General features: G+C 37.0%; 1 protein-coding gene across 3 annotated transcripts in view; it reads left to right on the plus strand.

Annotated features, from left to right (window-relative positions):
- tafa1b (TAFA chemokine like family member 1b) overlaps positions 1-24721 on the plus strand; it is a 164869-nt gene that overhangs the window by 112266 nt on the left and 27882 nt on the right. For all 3 annotated transcript variants that reach the window (XR_013819640.1, XR_013819641.1, XM_079856633.1), the window contains exon 3: positions 21983-22123. Coding sequence is in view for 1 of the 3 variants with exons in the window: in XM_079856633.1 (XP_079712759.1) it covers positions 21983-22123 (141 nt within the window). In the remaining 2 variants the exon portion in view is untranslated. The remainder of the gene's footprint in view (positions 1-21982; positions 22124-24721) is intronic.

Below are 24721 nucleotides of genomic sequence, written 5' to 3' on the forward strand. Positions count from 1 at the left end.
CAATCACAAATATAGAGCTCCTGAAATATAGAGCTGAATGTTTACATTCTGTTCGACTTTCATATTCTCTTAGACTTTAAAGAGATAGTTCACCATAAAAAATAAAATGCATTTTCCTAAATGTTGTTCCAAATCTGTATGTGTCAAGGTGTGGCTGCAGTGAAGCGCACGACGAAGGGAATTCAAGAACAAAAACAGTCTTTTAATCAATAAATCCACAACAGAACAACTCTGGAGACAGAAAGCGCAACCACATTAACATCAACAATACCAAGGAAAATGAACCAAGGAAAATCAGGCCTTAAAGGGAAAGTTCACCCAAAAATGAAAATTCTGTTATCATTTACTCACCCTCAGTTCTTTCCAAACCTGTATGAATTTCTTTGTTCTGATGAACACAAATGAAGATATTTTGAAGAACAGTTGTAGGGCACCATTAACTTCCATAGTAGGAAAAAGAAATACAATTATAATTACAAATACAGTTTTTGAGTTAGCCATATTCTTCAAAATATCTTCTTTGTGTTCAACAGAAGAAAGAAACCCATACAGGTTTGGAGCAACTTGAGGGTGAATAAATGATGACAGAATTTTCAGCCCGTTCTCATCCCAAGGCGTCATATACTGACGCTTTTGACATTTCGTCTGCATCGAACGCACATGGCACCCTTTAGCGTCAATATGAGACGCAGATAGATATGGGCCAGAAGGCGCCTCCTAGCGGTCTAACCCTAACCCTACCCCAGACCTAAACCTACCCATAACCGAACAAAGCTCTGTGCGTGTCATATTGACGCTAAAGGGTGCCATGTGCGCTCGATGTAGACGAAATGTCAAAAGCGTCAGTATATGACGCCCTAGGATGAGAATGCGTTGGAATTTTTGGGTGAACTATCTCTTTAAGTACTGACAGCGTTATCAAAGATTAAAAAAAAATGAACAAGTGTGGGTACTAATTAACAAACGAGGGAACTAACTAGAGAACACAGGAAAACAGTAAAACGGGCAAACAGTAAAACAAAACAGAATGTAACATAACAGAGCATACACGTTATGATTTTTGTGAAAGGGTTTGTATGTTTTGGACCCCATTGACTATCATTCTATGGACAAAAACAGCTGTAACATTCTTCAAAATAACTTCATTTGTGTTTTGCAGAAGAAAGTAAGTCATACAGATGTGACAGAAATGCAGCACTCAATTTAAAAGGGGTTTAAACTTAAAAAATGCACTTCTAGATCTTTTTTATTTATTTTTTAAACGTTTTTAAATGCAAAAACATGTTCTGACTGAACTAAGTGATGATTGAATTTTAATTTTGGAATGAACTACCCCTTTGTTGGCAACATACAAGCTTTAACACTCTTCTCAAACAGATTAAACTCAGTTCAAGCACCACAATTATTCAAATGCATGTATATTTTCATACATTTCTCAGATGGTTGATTGATCCGAAGTGATGGATGCATTGCAAATAAGGAAAATCTGAAGAGAGCCATGCGAGGATGGTTTTAGTAATATGATAAACCCGTGCTTGGCAACGTCTCCCCACTCCCCCACCATAAAACACAAGTACGAATGTCACAAGCAATTACACACAAAGCATGACAAAAGAGTGCTATCATGCATAGCTGTGTAATGACACTATCGATGCCTGGCGGGCGCTCAGAAGACGACTGGAGAGACTCCACAACATGTCGCCTCTGGAGTGAAGCCAGTCCTGTTAAAAATGCTTCAGAATTGCTTGAAAAAAAACAAGCGACATGCAAAACAACTAGCAGAATAAATTGGAGCTTATGGACTTCGCTGGAACATGGAGGCCTGTTATGCAAACTCATGCATGACCCCAATGTGCCATTGTAATGGAGGCAAGGATTTTTTACACAGCACTGCATCTCTCTCTCTCTCTCTCTGTGTGTGTGTGTGTGTGTGTGTGTGTGTCTCTGTCTATCTGTTTCTCTCTCCAGACATATACAATGATTTTAGCATGCATGCATAATTTGGAGCAGATAAGTGGCAACTGAAGCATTATGCCTATTAATAAATGAACAGTGTGTGAGATGCCAGAAGCTCAGTGACGGGAACATGAACAGAGGAAGGCTAAAGCAGGATAAGACCGTGAAAAACTGCATAGCTGATAGAAGCTGCTATTAGAAAGTGGTGTAGGCAGAGACACTGTCTTCAATGTTTAGGCCTGATCCTTGTTCTTTTCTTTTTTTTTTTTTTTTTTTTTGTACATTTGAAGTTTCTGTTTAGCCTGGTTTGACATTTAAGTTAATGTGTATCTATAATTCAGTTTGATGTTACAATACTTTCTCATATCCCGACTTAATGTAGAGAGACAACTATGAGTAAACCATAACCTGATCCGGATATTAACCCTCAGAGGTCGGAGATCACGCCGGCGTGATCTGCTCGCTTTTTTCCTTATGAGTTGAATTGAGACCCAAAATACTCTTTTGACTTTGATTTTACAAAACAAGTTTCATACATCAATCGATTCTGTTAAATGTGTATTATTTTTGTGTATACTCACAATAAAAACATAGTGTTGTGCTTTTCGACAAATAAAGAAAAATAAACACGAAGCGAGTTCTGCCTTCTTTCTGTCCGTGTAGTCCATTCTGAAACGCGTCCGAAAATGAATCATAACTCAGCGAATACTTCTCACACAGGCACGTGAGATATGTCTTTATGAAGCTTGAAATCTCCTCTTTTAAATGAAGTAATTTATATAAAAAACAAATGTTTTCAACTCATGTAATCCGTTTGAAAGCAAGGAGAGGTACCGTTTTTCCTTCTGCTTCATTATCTCTATAATGTGCTGAGGCCGCCCCGCCCCCGGCGCGATTCACATGTAAATAGTTAGGTGATCTAGTATGCATCGCATACGCCCCTCGATCAATGCCATAAAAAGTTTCTTCATCAGACTTACTGATAGTTCATCGCGTTTTGAGTATGAAACGCTTCTCCGGTAATAAAGATGCCATTCAGATGATTCTGGACAGCGAGGAAGAATGCACCTTTCCTCAGAGGAAGATTGTAACTCAGACGACGAACGGCAGCATTTTGAAGAGCGAATTCCGCCGAGAACACAATTTCGGAGTAAGTTTTACTTAAAAGTCTTTTGTCTTTTATTTTTCGTGTTCGCATTTATGAGGAAAAAACAATATTACGTGACAGTTCTCCGTTATGGACGCGAGTGCTCTAAAAAAATCACTAAAAGACTTTCAAACTTTCACAGAGACCTCAAAACAGAAAGTACAAATCCTTTCTTTAAAACGAATTTCGTTTTGTATCAATTGTATCTTACTTTTAATATTTTTTTCATTAACAAATTTCCTGGATTTAACTGCAAATTAACATTTATATTTCTTATAATAAAAATGAAAGACCTATGTTACAGACATATGAAAGACAACATTTCGTTGATTAGTTTTGGATAGATTATACATTTTTAATGTAAAATATCTGCCACCTCAAATAAGCTTTTGTTTGCCAATATTTGCTTATGTTAAATATAATATGTTTTGTCAAAAATAAAGTTATCAAATAATCAATCAAATCCTTAACTTTGAAATATGTATGATAAAATGTATACTTTAGTTTTTACAAAGAAAGATTACACTTGAATTGTTGTTGTAATTGTAACCTTTTTAATAAAAAAATATATTTATAAGGTAGATGTAAACAAACTATTAAAAGGTAAATATAAGCCTTTTCTTTAAATAACTTTTATTGTGTTTTATTATTGACAAATTTGGGGAGAGCATAAATATTCCAAAACTGAAAATACAGTATGAGAATTAACTGCACAATTACTAGACATGTTTTCCTTGGATATTATAGGCCAAATTGCAAGCACAATATGAGGAAAAATAAAGAAGAATTGAGATGCTTCCAACTGTTGCTCTTGCATTCTTGTGGCTCAGTGACTCACCTGAATGAATGGCTAATTAAGTATGCGGGCCCCATTGTCTCCTAAGGTGTGAACCACTACATATACATGACCGTTGACGCCCACTCCGCATATGGCCTTTCCAAACAGAAAGTGCTTTGCAAAATTCAAATCAATGTATTGTGTTATGTGAATGATAAGGCAGGGTGATTTTCACTTTATTTTGAAGAAAAAACACTAGGCGATGACATCCATTAGACAAAAGTCTTATTGGCACATATTTAGAATGTGTTTTATGGCCTTATTTCAGAAACTTTAGTTTTTAGTTTTTTCAATAACCACGCATAAACATTATTCTCTCCAAAATGCAGACATGTACATTCTTGTTGCTCACATTTCATGGTAGTCCTGTTTGTGCTAAATAGTGTGTAAATTTTTTTTTGCCATTAATATGTTTATAAGCAACTGAAAAAAGCAAAAATGTCAGGGCATGTCAGAACATCTCAAGGACCCCAAAAACACCTTAGACCCCAGAGGGTTAAGTCTGTAGGGTATTAAAACTGAAATGTCAACAATTTCACACCATGATGATTCGAAATATAAGTGTATAACATTATTCAAACAATTAAGATGGTTTATAGTACACTGATTGGCTGTTTCTCTATAGAAAAGAGTCTGCTGTGACTGAATTATGCTCAATCCGCAAATGCATGTGTGATAACTCAAATACACAAAACTAAATTGTAAGTTTGCTTTTGCAAGTTAAATGCATGGAGATTGTGCACCTTTTTCTGATTTCTCCACTTATTTAGCATTGTCAATGTTCATCTCTTGACAAGCACAATCTGTCTCTGACTCTCTTAAACACTGCTGCTCATTGTATAGATCTATGAATAGATGCTCAGATCAGACATCACACCTTTCAGAGGCAAATAAGCACCTTTAATTTTAAATCAAGAGCAAATAACGATCTATATTTGAAATGAGAACAGAGGTAGGACTTATTTTAAATTATGTTTCGCCATGCAAACTTACAATTCATTAATTCTGTTGTTTTTCTTTCCACACAAGTATCCACAGTTATTCTCATCATGTGGTCAGACTGGTCAGGAAGGGGAATTCGCATTTTCTGATAATAACATTGTTTATTTGCATGCACTGGCTGCATGTTTAAGAACCTGATTCAGTAAATAAATATAAGAAAAGTTACTGGCATTAAACATGCAAAGTTTAACGCAATTTGCATGGCAACATTGCCCATCTTGCGGGGTCGGTTTTGAGTTCTATAGGCAGTTTGTACAGCGGTGTCCCAGTCCAAATTCAATTTCCTAAATGTCTGAAAAGATCTGTGAATGTTGCAGTTCCATTTAAAGTAACAGGCATCCCATAATGTACCGTCAGCCGTTGAACTCAGTGTAACCTCGATGTAAATATGCGGTTTGGTGCACACCTCTCTCTTTAGAAGTGTGAGGCATCATTCTTTTCCCCGTTTCTGCAGTTTTCTTATTAAGGCCTGTTGCAGAAGTCCCAGCAGGCTGTAGTTATTTCATGGTAGTGTTAGAGTTGATAGTAACTTTGGGTGCTGGGGGCTCCGTAAGACAGCGTGGGTCGTGTACAGCTATTTTGTGACACTCATTAAGGATTGATAGAGCCCATTTATTTTTGGTGTAATTACCTCTCCCATTACTTTTTACGACTAGTCTGGATGCAGCAGGGACTGTGTGTGCACACAAGGCATTTCTTTAAGAACTCAGTATTCTGGTGGAACCAGGCTGCTGGTAAAACAAAGTACAAAGGGTGTGTGTGTGGGGGGGGGGGGGGGGGGGGGTTCATACATGTTTTTCAATCCCGGTGGGGACTTCAACCGGAATGCACTCATGGGGTCTCATGGGGACTCATTTCACCATGGGGACCTAAATTGAGGTCCCCATGAGGAAACAAGCTTATAAATCATGCAGTTTTTTTTTTTTTTTTTGTTTTTTTTTTGTGATGTAGAATGTAAATGTAAAAATGCAGAAAGTTGGGTAGGGTTTGCTATGTAAGGTAAGGGGATAGAATACAGTTTGTACAGTATAAAAAACATTACGTCTATGGAGAGACCCCACAAAGATAGTAATCCAGACGTGCGTGTGTGTGTGTGTGTGTGTGTGTGCGGTGCGTGTGTGTTTACAGTAAAATAATCTATATAATTTATATTATATTATTTATATTTATATATTTATATAAAATATTATTATATATGTATTGTTTGTATTTATGTAAAAATTATTCAGTTTTTGTGAAATGGCTGGAGTTTGTATATATCTACAGTATATATGTATTGCTAATGTCACATACTAAAAAGTATTTTTACTTTTAAATATATTTACAATTAAACAAAAATAAAAACAAAATGCAAAGCTCTTAAATGTACGTATTGAATTTAAATATATAGCAATGGTATTGTACTGTAATATCATCCTGTTTCGTGTAACACCTATGCTTTATAAGTATTGCTTCTTTAACCAACACATTTTCCTACAGGAATAAACAAGTCGTTTCTTATCAACTTAATTTCAACATCTACTCTTGTGGATTCAACAGGAAAGCAGGTTATTTGTTTTGTTTGGTTTGATGTGTAAATCTTCCATGCATGCTGTCGGCTCTACAGGTAGGGGAAACTTTGAGAGATAAAGCGGTGTGTGTACGTGTAAATAAACAAGCCGGACTCGTGTTGCTGAGCTGCGGCGAGGTCGTTGACTCCGTCTGAAATACACCCAGGGTCTCTGCGCTCTCATATTCTGTTTGCTTCAGGCTATGTTTGAATGTGTGCGTGCGCTTTCTCTGATCCGAGCACCCACTGGCGCATGTGTCCACTGGCTGGTGTGTATTTACTTGTATGTATTTGCTTGTTTCGCCTCTCAGGGGAGGCAGACCTTAGCTGCAGGTTATTCTGGGTATGTATACTAAAAAGAGGTCACAGATATTCATATGAGTCTGTGGGTGGGTGTATAGTCTTAAAACACATAGATCTTCTATGGATCTTCTTCTTCTAAGCTTTTGGGAAATTCATGGAAACAGCTACATGTCATGTTCGTTTGCATGAACCGTTTGTTCCTTCAAGCTTTCCTGACATTGCGGAAATGCTCTGAGACAGGCGATAAATGTGCAGCAGTACCATGAACTGATAAGCTTCAAACTGCTTCTTTTTAACGCATTTACCAATTGGTCCTTTGGCTATTCATGCATGTTGATGTTGACTCAGAGTCTTTTTAGTCTTTTTAGTTTAGTAGCTCCTGTGACTCATGTTTCTGAGGAGCTACTTGAGATATACTTGCATGTGAATACAGACAGTTTCCCACCTTATATTACAGGCTGAGAAAGCTTCTTCTTTTTTTTTCTTTTTTTTTTGCATGAGCAACAAAGTGCGAGTCTGAAACCATTTTTTGTGGCTTTGTAAGGCCAGACCATATCAGACAGGTGCAGTGTCAGACTTTTCTGGCATTTGACCTGGACAGGGCGGGGGGACACACAGTAAAAAAAAAAAAAAAAAAACGTGAGAAAACTTAAAATTTCAATGCAACCACTGTTTGAAATGAACACCCGCCAACCCACCAAATGTGGGTAAAAATCAACTGTGGCGGGTAACGCTGTCAAATCACAAGCCAATTTGGCATGTTACTTATTATGTTTACTCACTTTGCTTGGTAAGTTCGTGTAAGCCAAATCTGCTCAACTTGTGAGTCATCATGGTATATTAAATATGGCGTATTGCTCAGAATCTGCGCATATCATGGCTTACTTGAACATGCCCGTCTCTACGCAACAAATAACGGCGCGCTTGTTCATTTGCATTGAAGCAATAGCGAAGATTAAAAAGCATTTGCTTAACAGAAAAGACATTGTTATTTTCCAACATCCTACATTTCTTTTTTTTTTTGACACTCAAGAAGCATTTATCTGCAACATGCCACAATAAATATTTAAACCTTTCACATACAGCGCAATAATAAATGTTAGGTTCACAATATGCAGATGCCATCTTATTGTTCTGTGTTGAAAAATCCCTCCAAGAGCTCTAAGACTGAATGATTTGTGTTTACACATAATCTCCCCGGCCAATGAGAGCTACAAGATTGCTCCAGACAACTCCGCATTCAGTCTTTGTACCATTCACGCTTCATTTCCCAGCACATTTTTTAGAAATATGTCATGTGAGCAAAATTAATGTCAGCCCAGAGGGAGTAACATGTCGGGAGTTATCTTCTGATTCCAAGGAGCTCAAAAAAGTCTTTTGGCTTTGTTTTAAGCTGTGAGGAGTGCGTATGTACTGCTTTTAAATGTGGGGATGGAATTCAGTTGGGTGTTACAGAAGTTAAATTTCGGTTGCCAGCCCTGAAAGCTGAAGCTATTAAATATAAATGTATGATAACAGCTGGTTCATATTCCCTTAGATGAAGCGTGTTGCTGATTTTAATTTCTAATGCTAATCAATGAGAGAAGCCTCTGAATGCATTACTTAAACAGACTCAGTTGGTTTTACTTGAAGAAAAAATATTTTTTATGCATGATTTGTGTTGGTTGATATGAAAGTATGTAAGTCTGACTTAGAAACAGGTGGCACAAGAACAGTACTCATTTTATATTTTAGAGTAAGAGAATTCAAGATAACAGAACATTTTAACAACAATTATGGCCTGTGAAAATGTCCTGATCCTGCAGCCAATGAGATTGTTTGCTCAACATTTAAATAATCTGGTTTAATGTTTGCTGTAGTTCCTCTGAAACCCTCCTCCTTCCCCAGCTCCACCTGTTACAGGATTTATCAGCAGCAGCATATCTGTGCATCTTAGCAGTAGAAAGTCCTGTCACACTTTAGATTAAGGTCCAAATCTCACTATTAACTCGCTATTAACTATGACTTTTGCCTCAACAAACTCCTCTGCTTATTAATAGTTAGTAAGGTAGTTTAGTGTTAAGTTTAGGTATTGGGTAGGATTAAGGAATGTAGAATATGTTCATGCAGAATAAGGCATTAATATGTGCTTTATAAGTACTAATAAACAGCCAATATACTAGTAGTATGCATGCTAATAAGCAGTTAATAATTGCTTTGTTGCAGCAATAATCAACAGCAGCACTGTACCAGATGCAGTCCACCCAGATCAAATACAGTCATTGCCATATTCAATAAAATGCTAAAACTAGAGTCGTGAGTTGTCATGATAAATATATTATTTAGAAATTAATTTAATTATATTTACTGTAAAGTGTGTCTAACACCTGTACTTTATAAGTGCTTCTGCTGTAGTGAATAAAATTGGGGAATTAATAAGCATTTATATTATCATCTTAGTTTCATTGTCAGCCTTTTTGATTCAGAGAACATTGAAGAGTTAGTAATTACTTTTCATCCTGTGGATTCAGACTAATGAAATGCTTTCATTTTTCTTGTTCTTTTCCATTTGTTTGCTTAGTTTCAGCCTGGCTCCCTCAAAATGTCTGATTGGCAAGAGAGTCTGGTGAAGGGAGAGAGAGAATTTGATAAAGATGAAATAGTTTGTAAACTTCAGAAAATAAAAGCATTAATAGCGTCACTTTCCCCCAGGCTGCACTGTAATTAAGCCATGTTTGATGGAAACCGTGAATTAGGGACTGTGGTGCGGATACTGTGTTCTCTTGTGGCTCGCGCACAGTTTTCACTCGGACACGCGCTTCAATCCGTTGTGGAGACTCTCTATTCGTTCCGGTGAAATTACAAAACGAAATGCACACAAACGTATCCCTGCCTGATATACAACCACTGATAAACATAATCGGTTTTGATGAGAAAAAAAAAAACTATACAAGTGCGGATTAGAACCCAGAACCTCTGACACGCTTGACAAAAGTTCTGTCACTGGACCATTTAAATACACGCTTAAAATAGTAGGATCTATGTATATATTCACATGAAAATTCTCGCCACTAACAACATATATTAGACCTCATTAAACGACAAATTAAACCCAATGTAGGCTACTATTTAAATCGATCATCGTAATGAACACAATCATTTTGGAGGGTCATAGAAAAAATAATTGCTGGCAAAGGGAGGGTCAAGTCTATTTTGACTACTGACCTCAAAACTCCTCCGGTAGCCCCTTAAATAAAAAACGAACAGTCCCTTAGTCTGATTAGCTGCACTGTTGTGTGCTTTGCCTGTACAATACATTACGGTTTAATGGGTGCCATTTGAGAATGAGTACCTCTCCACACTAGAGTAATTTCTAATCAGAGTGTTTTCTCTCCCAGCTCTCTGTCTAACTACTCCTCCAAGTATCCCCCTCTCTCTTGCACTCTATACATTGCAGGCTCTATCATGACTGGTATTAATCCCATGATCGATATGAGACTCAGGTAATTATCCTTGTTAAAAATTGCAGGTGCGTGTATGTTGGATTTTCAGGTATGACACTCTGTATTCCTGTCACCACAAGGTGAAAACAGAGTCAAGAGATCATTCACACATCTCTTCCTGTTATCGAGCTTGTCATAGTTCTTGATATCACTGAACAGCACCAGTTTGCAAATGAGCAACTATTTTAGTAAAGTGTGTGTGTGGGGGGGGGGATGTTGCAGTCTGTTTTGTGGATTTTTTTATGAATAAAAAGGTCAAAAGAACAGGATTTGTGCTTTTTATTACTTAGAGTAACAAAGGATCTCTAGACCACAGCCATAACATAAGGATGGCGTACGTTACTTCGACTAAATAATGTCATGACCACAAAATATTACCATGTTCCCACGAGTTTATTTGTTGTAGCCACGACAAATCTAAGTGAACCGGACATATTCCCTTCCGGTCACCGTACTATCTATATCCACAAGCAGAAATAAATCCAATGGACACCATGTAAGCAGCAAGAGGAATGCTTGGAATAAAGTGTGTCAGAGCTGTTTTAATTACTTTGAACCCTTTGCTCCACTGCTGCATTCCACACTCCTTCATTACTGTGCTTTTAATTAGCCTTTGACTCAACAAAAACACTAAAGCATTGATTCCCTTAAAGGTAATCTCTATGTGCGCTACTGTAATGACCCTGGGTCTAGAAAGGCCTGATGGGAGAATGACCAGGGTTGCACTGATTGATGTGACCCACCTCAAACATAACCTCAGGGGAGAGAAAGAGAGAAAGTGTAGGAGAAAGAAGAGGTTAATTTTACAGTAACACTTTAAAGGGTTTACAAGAATACAATGAAAGAACAATGAACAATACTTCTACAGCATTTATTAGTGTGTAATGTTTGAGCATAAAAGGGTCTGCAAACTTACAAAGCACAAAGTCCATTCCAAAGGGTTATTCTCCATATCAGAATATACAAAAAAAAAAAAAAAAAAAAAGAGGCCTGGTTGAGTTCTGTTAGTAGTGTGTTGAAACTTGGCGACATCTCCTAAACAAGCTTGAAGCTGTTGACCAATCACAACACACTAGTCCAGCCGACCAATCAGAGGTAACCCGCTGCTTAACTACCATAGTACGATGCATCGTTTAAGAAATCAACTAGCATGTCACGACTGTTTCCCGAAACCATATTGTCGCAAATTGGTTGTTCAACCACGTTATATGTTATAATAATTTCTTTTAATGAATCTGTTTGAGATCGAAGTAATACTAGATGTTTTGCTGTAAATTACGGACATGGCATCTGAGGACTATTTTTCACTTTTCTCAGTTATTTTGCTTTATTTCCAGATTCAGTCATAGGCTCGTTCTTATGTACTAGAGCACGTTCGCACATGCGCACTCTTCAAAAACGGCACTTTAAATGTCTTGATAAACTAAAAGACGTAAATGACATTTGTATGTATTCTAAATAAAAGATACAGATTGTACTATGTCAGCTTGCTTATTTGGCTCAAGATAAGGATTTATTATGACATGTGTCCACATGTCATGCAAACAAGAAACTATGCTTCTAACCACAGCTCAAGAGTTTACTAAAAATAAAGGTTTTGTTCGACTCACTTTATCAGTTAGTGTTTCCGGTGGCTGGGATTTTGTCAGTCAAAAGTAGTCGATCAACCTACTGGGCGGGGCCCATGGGCTGCAGCCCAGTGAAGCCCAATGGTATGTCCGGCCATGCTCACAATGCTTTTGGGAAACGCAGTCCAAGGTGTTACTTGGAAGAGTGGTGCTGCAACAGTTTAAATATGTGGAAAAAATAATGTGTTTATTGAACATTCAAGCATGAAAACTTATTCTGGTAGCTGTCAGGTATTCTTTGATTGATATGTTTATTGTTTTAGTTATTGATGTTTTCACTTTCATTTTACATGTTTCATGTGGTTGATTATGTGATGTAGTTATGTAGTGTATAAATAAGGGCTTATTAGTGTATGAGTTCATAGAGCCACTTGGCTCGAATTATCACCTGTGTTGAGAACATGAAATAAATAAATATACTTTTTTTTTAGCTGTGGTGTGCCAACTTTTCCTTCCTTATGAACTAACATTAGCAATAATTAATAAATGCTTTAAAAAGTATATTGCTCATTGTTAGTTCATGTTATCTATTAGCTAATGCATTTACTGATGTCAATAAATGAGCAATTTTACTAGTATCAGGCTTCTAACATCACTTACCTTTAAGTGATAGTTCATCCAAAAATGAAAGTTCTGTCATAATTTCTTCACCCTCATGTAGTTCAAAACCATTAATCTATTCATCAAAATCATTACTATATTTCTTCTGCGGAACACAAAGATATTTTGAAATATCAGGTTTTTTTGTCCATGCAGTGGAAGTCATTGAAGTCTAAAGCTTTTCATAGTATAGACAAAAATTATTGAGCGATTTTTTTAAATATCGTATTTTTTTGGGTGAACTATTCCTTTAACTCCAAAGCACTCGGTCATAAAGCAAAGAGATCTTCTCCCCGTACACTCTCACACCTACACACACATTCGCACAGTTAATGGAGTGGTGATTACCTGTAGCTAACAGAAACATGGTGTGAATGAGTTTAGCCTCAGCAGCAGGGCTGGAATGACCATTTGTCTTCTGTGAAATTCAGCATTGCGCTAGCTCACAGTCCGGAGGTGTCATTACCCCACACTCATTCTGAGCACAGATGGTGCCAGTGCAGGAAGGTTTAATGTCCACCTGTCTGATGGCTGTACAAAAAGCTGCCTCTCTGGCCTCTCTTGATCTCTCACCGTCACACACATACAGATTAAAGCAGCAAGCACACCCACACACACATACTTCTGCTGCCACGAGATGTAAAAAGCATTAAATCCCAAATGAAAGACTCCTTGCGGTAGGTAAACCTATTATTAGCTTCCATTAGACTCACCTCAAGTCATTACAGTCAAACTCAATGAGATACCGCGCAAGGAAATAGACCTTCTGTGTCACATCGTTTGCGATTTGAGACAGCGACATGCACATAAAACAGATATACTGAAAGGCTTTTTATTGTTACTGGATAAAAGTGTTCTGTAAATGTTCTCTGCGATCTGATTTATCTCTGAGCTTGTGCAAGATTAATAACAGAAGCAATTATGGGCAAGGAGAGTTTTGAGGGCCAATCATTTTGATCAAGGTATTAAAATGTGGTAACATATGCCAAACGCTTTAGTCAACATCGGGACGATCAATCCTAAAGTCGCACAAATCAGTTAAGCACATTTCATGCGATTTAGAGCCAGTTACCAAAAATCATGAGTATGGGCCCCACCCACATACAGTGATGTGTTTCACAAGCTAGAAGTATAATCAATGCCTTCCAATAAAGTGTAATAGTTGTGCTGCTTTGGACTTTATTTTTTTGTATTCTTATCTTATTTTTTGTGTATTATATTTTTACATTCTTTCATTTAGAAAGTGTTCGTACTGCTGTATTTTTAGCTAATTCTTTGTTTTATGCAGATTTTTTTATATACTAGATTTCTACACTTCTTTCACTTCGAAAGTGTCATTATGCCTTTTCTGTAAACCACTGAAATAATTTCTATTTTGTCATAGGCTTTATTTTGTATTGCTTTTATTTTATTTCCTTCATTGTGCCTTTTCTGGATTGTGGTATGTTACCTGTCTTGTGTGTGGACTTTGAAGTTACTTCCTGTCTGGTCTCCTTTTTGTAAGTCATTTTGTAGTTTTCTTGTTGATTTGTTCTCTGATTGTTCCCAGTTGTGTCTTATTTGCCTATTACCCCTTGTGTGTTTAAACTCCAGTGTTTTCTGTGTTGTTTGTTAAATCTTGTCCTGGAATTGTTGTATCATACCAAAGTCCTTTTAGGCAAGTCGTGCCACTCGGCCGCCATCTTGGCAACGCCTCCGGGCAGCTATTTCGGACTAACAAGACCAGGCTCCTATCTAAATGAATGGGCTGAGAGTCAGAACTGCACTTTCACTGGTCACCGGGACATAAAAACTGCATGTATAGAAACAGCAGTAAAATATGATAAAAATCGCTGAAAAAGTTTGATGACTTCGCCCAAAAATAAGGTTTAAAACGCCTTTTTCCCCACAGGTTATACTTTTACTACGCATGCGCAAGGGTTCACGTTCACGACACCAACTTCATTTACGTCTCTATCCAGAATGCCGGTGTTGTGCCAAGCACTTAAACAATTATATGTATTTAAATGTCTGAAACCTAAAATAAACATTATGTGGTTAAAACACTGAACAGTTGTGATATAGCCTATGACAAGCGCTGAGCGCGTCCGTCTTTGGCTCAGCGCCAGCCACAGCGCGAAAGCACAGGTTGAATATGGCAGTTATGTCACGTCACTGTACATTCGCTCCTTAGTGGTCAGTTGCTGACTGTTAAAAGCAGATGATTGGCTTTCCAACGGGAGGGGCGGGACATGTGCATACAACCGCCATCTTTGTCGTTACGGGTTTTCCTTATATAGTTGTATTGAGGATTGAGGAAGTGGCATGTCTCTTATATAAATTGTCTCTGATCATACTCAGTTCTGTCCCTTGCGTTTTCGGTTGTTTTTATTATTCTGTACTTGTATTTGTAGTATTCTGTTGATTAGGGGTGTAACGATACGCGTATTCGTATTGAACCGTTCGGTACGAGGCTTTCGGTTCGGTTTTCGGTACGCATTTTCAAACCGAACGGTTCGTTGGACCATTTTTCCTGCCGACCAAAATTTCGTTATTTCAAATGTAGGCGCGTGGCAAGCGCGCTCATAATGTAAGAGACGCCGGCGCGACCACAACATTGCCCAACATCAAATGGCAAACGTAATGCAAGAGGAACGAAACTGCTCGTTATTGTGTGGTTGAAGGACCGTTTATCAGTTTGGACCAGTGCAGCGCGAGCCGATCATAGATATCATATAAAGGCTAGATGTCTCGTCCGCGCTGCTGGCCAATGGAGCTCGACATCCGCACACGGCGGCCATCTTACGACAGGGTGCTCGCTCACTCATAACATGGTGCATGTACTTTTAAATAACCATAACTTGCTCAATTTTCTACCGATTTTCAAACGGTTTGGTTTGTTATAAACGTCAGAGATGTAGCTATTATACTGCATACATATGAATAATTATGTTCAAAATGTTTAAGCATTCAGAATTATAGCCACGTTAATAACGTTTGTAAGAAACCAAACCGTTTGTAAATCCGTCCAGATTTCAGCGAGATAAGAGGATTTGTGTGCGTGCTGCTCACTCACCTTAATTCACAGAGCCCTGTCCTAAGATGGCCGCCGGTGATGCCGGAAGTGACTCCGCCTTAAGACATCTAGCCTTTATATTATATCTATGGAGCCGATCGTGATCATGCGACACTGTTACTACACAGCGCTAATAAGAGATCCATTTGAATTCGCCACAGAAGTAATAACACTGCTGCGAGATCTAGTGAGAAACATTCACATTTCTCCGTTATTAACGGATCAAACAGCGCGTGGAAACCAGGAAGAAACATTGTGCCATGAATGAACTATCCAGTGTCGACCACAGATCAGCAACATTCACCATGGATTTACTGTAGTAACACTAACTGCAACCATGGAAGTTTGGCAGGAATAGTAGGCTATAATGCCTTCAAGTAACATTACGTCGGTTTTATTTTGACATTATGAATACAATTGCTGCCCTCAAATGTTAATCTGAACTAAATCTGAACCTTTGTTTATAACTATAGGCTACTACAATATTACATTTCATTTTTTTCCAAGGAGCTGTTTTGTTTTATTATTCTTCTAAGAAGAGTCAATTATAGCTCTAGTAAATTGCTCAAAGTAAAAAAATATAATACTTTATGATGTTAGTTTTATTTAAAAAAATTAAATCAAGGAAATTTCTCTGGCATTTCTTTCTTTTTGCTCTATCAAAAACGTACCGAACCGTGACACAAGTGTATCATATCGAACCGAACCATGAATTTTGTGAACCGTTACACCCCTACTGTTGATAAACTCTCTGCTTATGGATTTTAATCTCCTTAGTTTCTGACTTCACCCAACATTACAAAGACATTTTTTGTTTCATTTTAAATTCCTATTTTTGTGTTGTATACTCTTTTTAAATAATATTTTTATTTTCTTACATTTATAAGTGCCTTTATGTCTTTTCTGTGATCCAATGAAATATTTATTATAATTATTTTATGTTTTTTTGTGGTGCCACTTATGCCAGTGTCATGACATACCTTCTATGTTAACTCTTAAACACATACCTCTGGTCTTTAGTGACCCGGGACATAATTCACTACCCTCCTTCTCATTCACTTTTTAAAGTTAGACATCAACTGTCTTCGTATTGTTCAATCAATTCATTATATAACATATCACAAGAATGATTTTTTAGAAAAGAATGCCCGTTTTCCCATTCATTTTTTTTTTTTTTTAAATATATTTGTTCTGCACAACAATAATTGAATCGTTGATGACTGAATAAGTGCAATTCACCTTTATTCCACAAGGTGGCAATGTCTGATACACAATGATGAAGTGACGTTTCACTCATAGTTACCGCATGGAGAAAACAAAAGAATAGGAAGTATCATCAGCAAAACTTGAAATGGCTCACTGATTTACTGCAGAGCAAGTTCTGAACGCAATCAAATGTTAGTGTTACTGTCACTTTATGGTGGATCTGGTGAAGAAGCCGTCAGCGATCAAAATATTGATTTTGAAGATGTTGAAAATGATAGTTTTGAGAAAATGTTTGGGATCGCAAATATGAGCCAGATGCTGAATGTACTAGGAAAGTGAGCTCTGACAAGAACAGTGATGATGCAATGAAACATCTGCTCAAACTGAACCCTTCCAAGCTCCAAAAGGTAACAAAATATGCTTTATTTTATTCTTCTGTAATTGTTACTCTAATATCAGGAGAGTTTTATATTATCGCGACAGGTAGAGATCCATCCGTGTTAGATATAGATCCTGGTCGTTAAAGACCCGAATTTGTAATAATGATTGGCGAAACATTCATGCATTTAAGGGTTAAAGAAGAGCTTCTCAGGCTAGGTCAGCACAAATTGTTTTTAAAAAGGTATTGTTCAGGACTTGGGTTCTGGCTGTTCTTTCACTGCTTTAACTTTATACCTAAAATTAGAGGACACTCATTGGTTAGTGGAAATGTTGTTTCAGGAACATATCCTACTTTAAGTGCTTTGACGCATGGCAAACAGGTCGACAGTTTAAGCAATTGGTTGTGTTTAAGGCTTGTTATACTGTCTCCCTCTGGTCACAAATGCTTCTGGCTGAGAAGAAGCTAAACCATTCAATTACCGCCAGGTAAATGTGTTGTCATTTTATCACAGCACATTTTAATGGCTGTTTGTTTGTGAATATTGTAGAGGTCCACAATTTTTCATTTTGTGTGTCAGCTCGTTTTCTGAACAGTCAAAAACCAAGATAAAAACATTTATCTAAAGGTTTGCTGGGCCAGTCTTGGATCAATGAACTTTAGCCTGGATTTTAAAGCTTTCAGTGTAAGACAGAGCCATAAAGAACCTATTCCTCATGACAAGCCATTCCCACCTTCATGGAAATCCACATTCCGCAATAATGACAAGGATCAAATTGCTGCTGTATAAGACATCAGTGTCTTAAAAAAAACACCATGGGGAGCAATGATTCACTCTAACTGAACGAGTATGAGAATCTTATTCAGAAAACAGCATTAGAAAGCCGTATACAAATAAATTCTGAAATAGACAATAAGACATTTAAAGCAGTTAACAGAGGTTAAAAAGAGTCCTGAGGGATTTGTGGAGGCCTTTTGTGGTTTCAGGTTTTCCTGTGAACACTGAGATATTATCGAGTTTATGGAGAGCACAGCAGTAATAGGTCCAGAGTGAGCTGTCATGGGTGTTTTGAGTGTAATACTGTCAGCATGTTTGGGTTGATGTTTTAATGGGAGGTCAAAACTAGACATACGTATGTGTTGCCAAACACGCTGGAACAAATGGATGCCTCCTGCTCAAATGTGAGGACTGATGACAGCTCAGCAACGGCAATCATGTCCATCGCTGGCCTAGCACTCTTAGTTTTACATTGCTCACTCTGACCCTGAAGCAGGAGTTTGAAAAAGACTGGAAAGGCAGAGAGATGAAGCAAAGCACACTGTAATTTCCTCGCATGTACTATTATAGCTGGTAACTGATAAATCGTCGGTATTAAAATTCTATACTAAGTAAATAGAAATGAATAGTAATAGTATAAATTACTATTGAACTGCTATACTATACTATACTATACTATACTATACTATACTATACTATACTATACTATACTATAATTACTAAAAAGTACAATCAATGGTTTTAAATGTTAGTGAATTTAGGCACCAAAACAATGTATGATGTGAAGAATTTGTATTAATTTTGAGATGTGCTAAAGATTACATTTACTGTGACTTCAATTCAATTATTGTTTTAAAAGATTAATGTTAAGTAAGCATTAGATAGAAAAGTCATCTAAATGTAAAAATATGGGAAATGAGCATGCATGATAAAATATCCATTATTATGTTATATTTAAAAAAAATCTGTAAATAAAAAAACAGATGAATAAACAAAATCTTTAATATCAGCCAATATTATTCAATATTGACTGATACTAATTAGAAATTTGAAAAAAAAAAAAATCTTAATATTGAACAACATATATCAAATATTGACCGAAACTGAGAAATCCAAAAAAAATAAACCTCATATTGCCTAATATATTTAGTATAAATAACTATAAATTACAATAAACAATACAATAAATAAATAAAAAATTATTATGTATATGTATATGCTAATATTGGCTGGTATATCAAATATTGAATGATGTTAATAAATTCAATATCTATAATCTATAATTGCCATACTGTATATATCTAATTTAGTACAGATACTTTTTTTTTTTTTTTTTTTTTTTTTTACCAAATATCAAATATCAACCTAAATTCAAAACTATCAGCCAACAATCAACATGGATCTGATAAACTGTGAATCTCGAAAAATCCATGTTGATTCTGAACTGGTGGGAAATGGGGCAAACAACGCATTCTCCATTTTCCTTCGCTCTTCTTCGCGTGCCCTCGCTCAGTATGGCGCAATTTCTCTGGTATGTCCTCGTTTGAGCTGTGGTGTAATTGAGGGATGTGGGAGCGGATGGGTGGACAGCTGTCAGGGGAAGATAAAGAGGGTTTCCTCGGGTGTTGGAGAAAGGGGAGCATCTGATGGAGGGCCTTGCTGCAGCAACCCCACTAGCTGAATTACCTGGCCGCTTTATAATTGTGTGAGAGGGGCGCTTCCAAAAGCTCTGTCATTACTCAACCGGCCCGGCCTGGCCCAGCGAGGGAGCTGCCTGCCTCCTTCCCTCCTATCCCCTCCCTCTTGCTCTTTTCCCATCCTGCACTTTTGTGCTCCTCTGTTCCCTTGTTCTCTCCTTTCTTGGTGTTTGTGCGGAGCTGTGAGCCCACTGTTTGAGGGGGAAACCATTACCTCTCATCAATCCCCCAGCTATCCTCAGGGTGCTCGCTATTGTTATGGTGACCCACGTAGCTTTTGTGCATTCTGATATTTTCACTTTCTTTTTTCCTCTTTTCGTCACAATGGGGTCCACTTTGCCGCAGTGCATATTGTGCAGCTGCAGATATCCTGTATGTTGGATGGCAAAGAGCACGATAATGATAGCGAGGACTTCATAATTGCACTGTCTCAAGGCCCTTTATTAAGAATGAGTCTTCCCTATTCAGTCATATCAATGCTATAATGCACTATATGTCTCCACATTGTCTTCTCAGACCAAACTATGACAGAACCCTCACCTTCCTGCGCTCCCCATAAAAGCCCTTGCTAACATCACACAAGGGTAAAAGGCTTGTAATTTAGATAAGATAATCAGCATGCTTCAAGGGCAATTTGCAACACAGAGAGAAGAAAGAATACATGGTAATTACATAGAAAGCCTTGCAGTAAGAGTCTGTAGAAGAGCCTATAATTTTCTCTTTAGAGGCTTTTACAAGGGCCATTTGCTCTAATGCTGTTTTAACTGATGACTTTGGACGTTATTTGGACGTTAATCTAATTAAGGTGCCGAGGCTAATTTATTTATTTCCTATCGCCTTTTTACTGTCATGGATTTAAGTAAATATTTCTAAAATACTCACACGCCAGCAAAAAACTTTTGTGTTTGCAGAAAATGATCTTGATTTTTGTTGAAAATATGTTCAGTGTTCCCATCCAATACATATATATATATATATATACATATTTTTTTTATTATTTTTTTTTTTTATTAAAGCAGAACGTAAGACAAAACGCAAAAAACACAGTTAGACGATACCAACAAAACAGAAAGTAGGATGTACGTGTAATTATGTGAAGTGTGTGTGTAAAATTGTTGAGTATGTGTATATCTCTATCATAAATTTCCTAATATATGTAGAATGATGCTCATTATATATACAATATATATGTATGGCAATAGTAATAATCAGAGATGTATATAAGATATAAGATGACCCTGTGTGATTCCGCTGATTTACTATATTGACAAAAAAGGAAGAAAAGTAAATTATCAGAGAAATGGTGAGGTTGTTGAGAGAAGATGAAAAAAAGAATTAATTTTAATCAACACATAAATTGCAAAAGAACAAAAATATATTTAAAAAAAGGACGAGGACCAATATTTTGAAGGAAATTTATTTTCACATTTATATGTCTGTCTTTTTTAATGACCATTGATAAGAAGCTGAATCTTGTTGATAATTAATGACGGATGATCATCAAAGGGTGGAAAAGTGTAAGGTTTCTGAACAAAACATAAGTGAAATCAATGATAACACTTTCTTGTTACACGTTACATGTATCATTACATGCAACTAACCCTAAAACAAACCCCAATCCTATCTCTAACCCTATAGTAGCCTAAGTATGTTATTAATTAATATTACTCAGTACTTGTGTAATTACACCGTAATTAATGTATAATTACATTGTAACAAGGACACCTCAAAATAGAGTGTAACCAAATCAATAACTGGGTCACTATAAAAGCTGAGTGATATCCTTTGTGTACAAATGTTTTTATTTTATGTAGTATATAGTGTGGGATAATGAAATATTTAACATTTAACACTGAAATTAAACTTCTTAACTGTAGCTTTGGTTGAAGGTAACTTGATATTGTATTTGTGCTTGCTGCATATTTTCATTTTTGCACAAAAGTTAAGAAGTGGTTCTTGTGAGATCAAAATATTATTCGGCAGACCCCCTCCAGAAGACCTCCTGCTGTAAAGTAAGCCGAAACCCTTTTTTACTCATACCCAACCCCACATGCTAATATAAACGAGGCTTCTCTTGCTGCTCAAGATATTGCTTTGTCAGATATTGGAAGTTAAAGGTTCAGAGAGACCTTCCTTACTTCTATAGGCCGTGGATGAGCTGTCTCCTTCTGTGAAATCTTGTTCTTCTCTCACTGTTGACCTCAGGAATGTGTCCTTGTCACTGATTTGCTTGCATCTCTGGTGCGTGTTACTGAAATGTGTCATGTATCAAACTGCTTCAGATCAAACAAAAAATTATTATGGGTTGAAGGTGGAGTATCTCATATGTGCCACTGATGTACGTGTGTGTCTGCATCCACAGAGGGAGGAACATGCGAGGTCATCGCAGCGCACCGATGTTGCAACAAGAACCGCATTGAAGAACGTTCCCAGACAGTCAAGTGCTCGTGTTTACCGGGAAAAGTGGCCGGCACAACACGGAACAAACCTTCCTGTGTAGACGGTAGGAATCCAGATCTGACTTTGCAGCATCATAACAGTCAAAAATTTCACCTCACCCAAAATTTTGCACCATTTATGTGCAAAAGTATGCTTTTTCACGATTGGATGTTGTGACATGTTCTGGGGGGAAAAAAAGGATTTCTCCAATAAAAGATTTCTCATAATGTGCATATAATTACTGATGAAAAGGTTTGTTGACTGTTTTTGTTATTAAATATAGAGGATATTTTTATAGCTAGGCAAGAACTGACAACAAAAAAAGTAAAATCACTACCTTGTTGTCTTATTTTCTTTTTCAATCTGCATCAGGTGTAAAAAGTGCTTTGACAATTCCTATGTGAGCCGTTTGACTATGCAAAAGCGAATGCCTATTATAAGTTTTGACAAGCATAATTTGGAATAACAGACTTTCAAAGCTTTCCTCAGATGACATTTCGCTTCAGGTGTCACCTTGACGTGATTTTAGAGGATTTATTCAAATTTGATGCAAATGCCAAGGGGCCCACATGACCTCTCCACTAAATCAAGATAACCCTCTGTGAACGCAAAAATAAATATTTATAAAAAAATATATGTACAAATACATTTATGTGTGTGTGTCACGATATGAGCTCAACCTAATATATAAGCCTGAGGCTTAAGATGTCTATGGCAGATGCAAAATGTATGTACATATGTATGTAGGCCTATATACATACATGGTCCCACTTTAAATGAACTACTATGTAAAATACCTGCATCTAATTTCTGTAATTAGATCTATAATTACACTGTTGACCCCTTCCATTACATCTTAACCGACCCTTAAACCTAACTATACCACCAAACCTGTTCCTAACCTACCCGTATTCCACCTCAATAGCATCAAAACTGTTACAATTAAACATGAACACAATAAGTACATCGTACCTAATAATTTTTATTTATGATGTTAGAACATAATAGTTAAAAACACTTAGACTACATGTAATATAAAGTGTGACCTATATGTAATCTATGAATGTGTGGTAATACTTTACAACAAGGTTCCGCTTGCTAACATTAGTTAACCATGTTAGTTAAAATGAACTAAAAAGAAAAAATATATATTTCTAAAACATTTATTGATCTTAATGTTAATTTCAGCATTTACTAATGCAGTATTCTATAATAATGTTTACTAATGGGACCTTTAAGGTGGGTGTGTGTGAGTGCGTGTGTGTGTGTGTGTGTGTGTGTACACACCTTATAAGGTAAAACATACACACCTTCAAAAGCGACTGTAAATTAGTATTGCACTTCAGCTCCCTTCCATCAGAAGAATACAAAATTGTTCAACTTTGAAAGGTCACTTTTTTGTGCTACATACATTCTCCATTCCTCAGAAGTCTTTTTCAAGCTTGTGATTCCACTCTTTGTCTTTTGAATAGGTTTTTTTGTTCAATACGGTGATTTCACCGCCCTGTTCCACAACAGATCGCACTGAATGTGGTACTGCGCACTAGACCTGGAGCCGTGGGTCTCTTTGCAGCATACTGATGTGATCTGTGTAATAGCATAAAAAAAGATTCACACTTCATGCCTCTATGCGCGTGTCCTGCAGGGAGGGCCGGGTCCTGCACATCTGCTAGCATATCGATCAAGCTAGGCAGCTTGTTACGCGGGCAGGTGAGATAAAGAACGAAGTTGACAGACTAGGCAGTGATGTGTGAGGAGTTGACTGTTTGGATGCGGTTGCCATCTACATATGGTTGCACATATGAGTCACCAGATTATAAATATGCGTCCCTGTTTGCTAAGAGTAGGATTTGGATTATAACATGGAAATGTGAAGTTTAGACTATATCTTAATCATATTTTTTTAAAATAGGTATCTCCAGTGTTGTGCCATATAATCTGACAGGGAGTCTGATTGGTCAATACAGCATTCCAACAGTCTAAAAGACTGAAGGTGCATGCTGTCTGAGTTTTGCTATATTGTAGAGCTGCTTATAGCTGAATTGAACTGATTTTGTAATTGGTGAACTTTACACAGTTATTGAACTGAACTGAACCAACAATAAACTGACTGTCTTTTTAGAGCTTCTTTAATTTGTCTCGTGTTTGATGAAGCTTGCATCATTGATTCTGATATTGTCCAGTTTATTACTGTGACGCTTTGAAAAAATCGGCATATAACTAAAGATGACTTGGCTTGTCTTGACTGGTGTCTACATTTGTTGAGGAATGACTTTGAGATGGCTAAAAAAAGTACTTTTTATATAGAATGAATATGCATAGTATGAATGAATTCTGGATGAACTACATCCTCCATGTTGACTTTGTCATGTGACCTATGGCGTCAGTTGGGAAGTAGGCATAGGCGCTCCGACATCCGAATATACTTGCTTCCTTACTATATGGTAGAAGGTAAAAATGAGTAGTATGTCTGAATTCACAGTATTCATAAAACAAGATTCCAAAGTGCGCATCCGATAGACACTTTATGATCCCAAGAGTTGTCGTGAATGGTAGTGAAGCGATGTAACTAATACACCCTTCAAGTGGACTCGGAAATATTGGAATTACGAGTTCTGTGAAATCATATTCACAAGCGGGAAACTCAAAATGAATGCAGACA

Source organism: Squalius cephalus, assembly GCF_949319135.1.
Source record: "Squalius cephalus genome assembly, chromosome: 22".
Lineage (NCBI taxonomy): Eukaryota > Metazoa > Chordata > Actinopteri > Cypriniformes > Leuciscidae > Squalius > Squalius cephalus.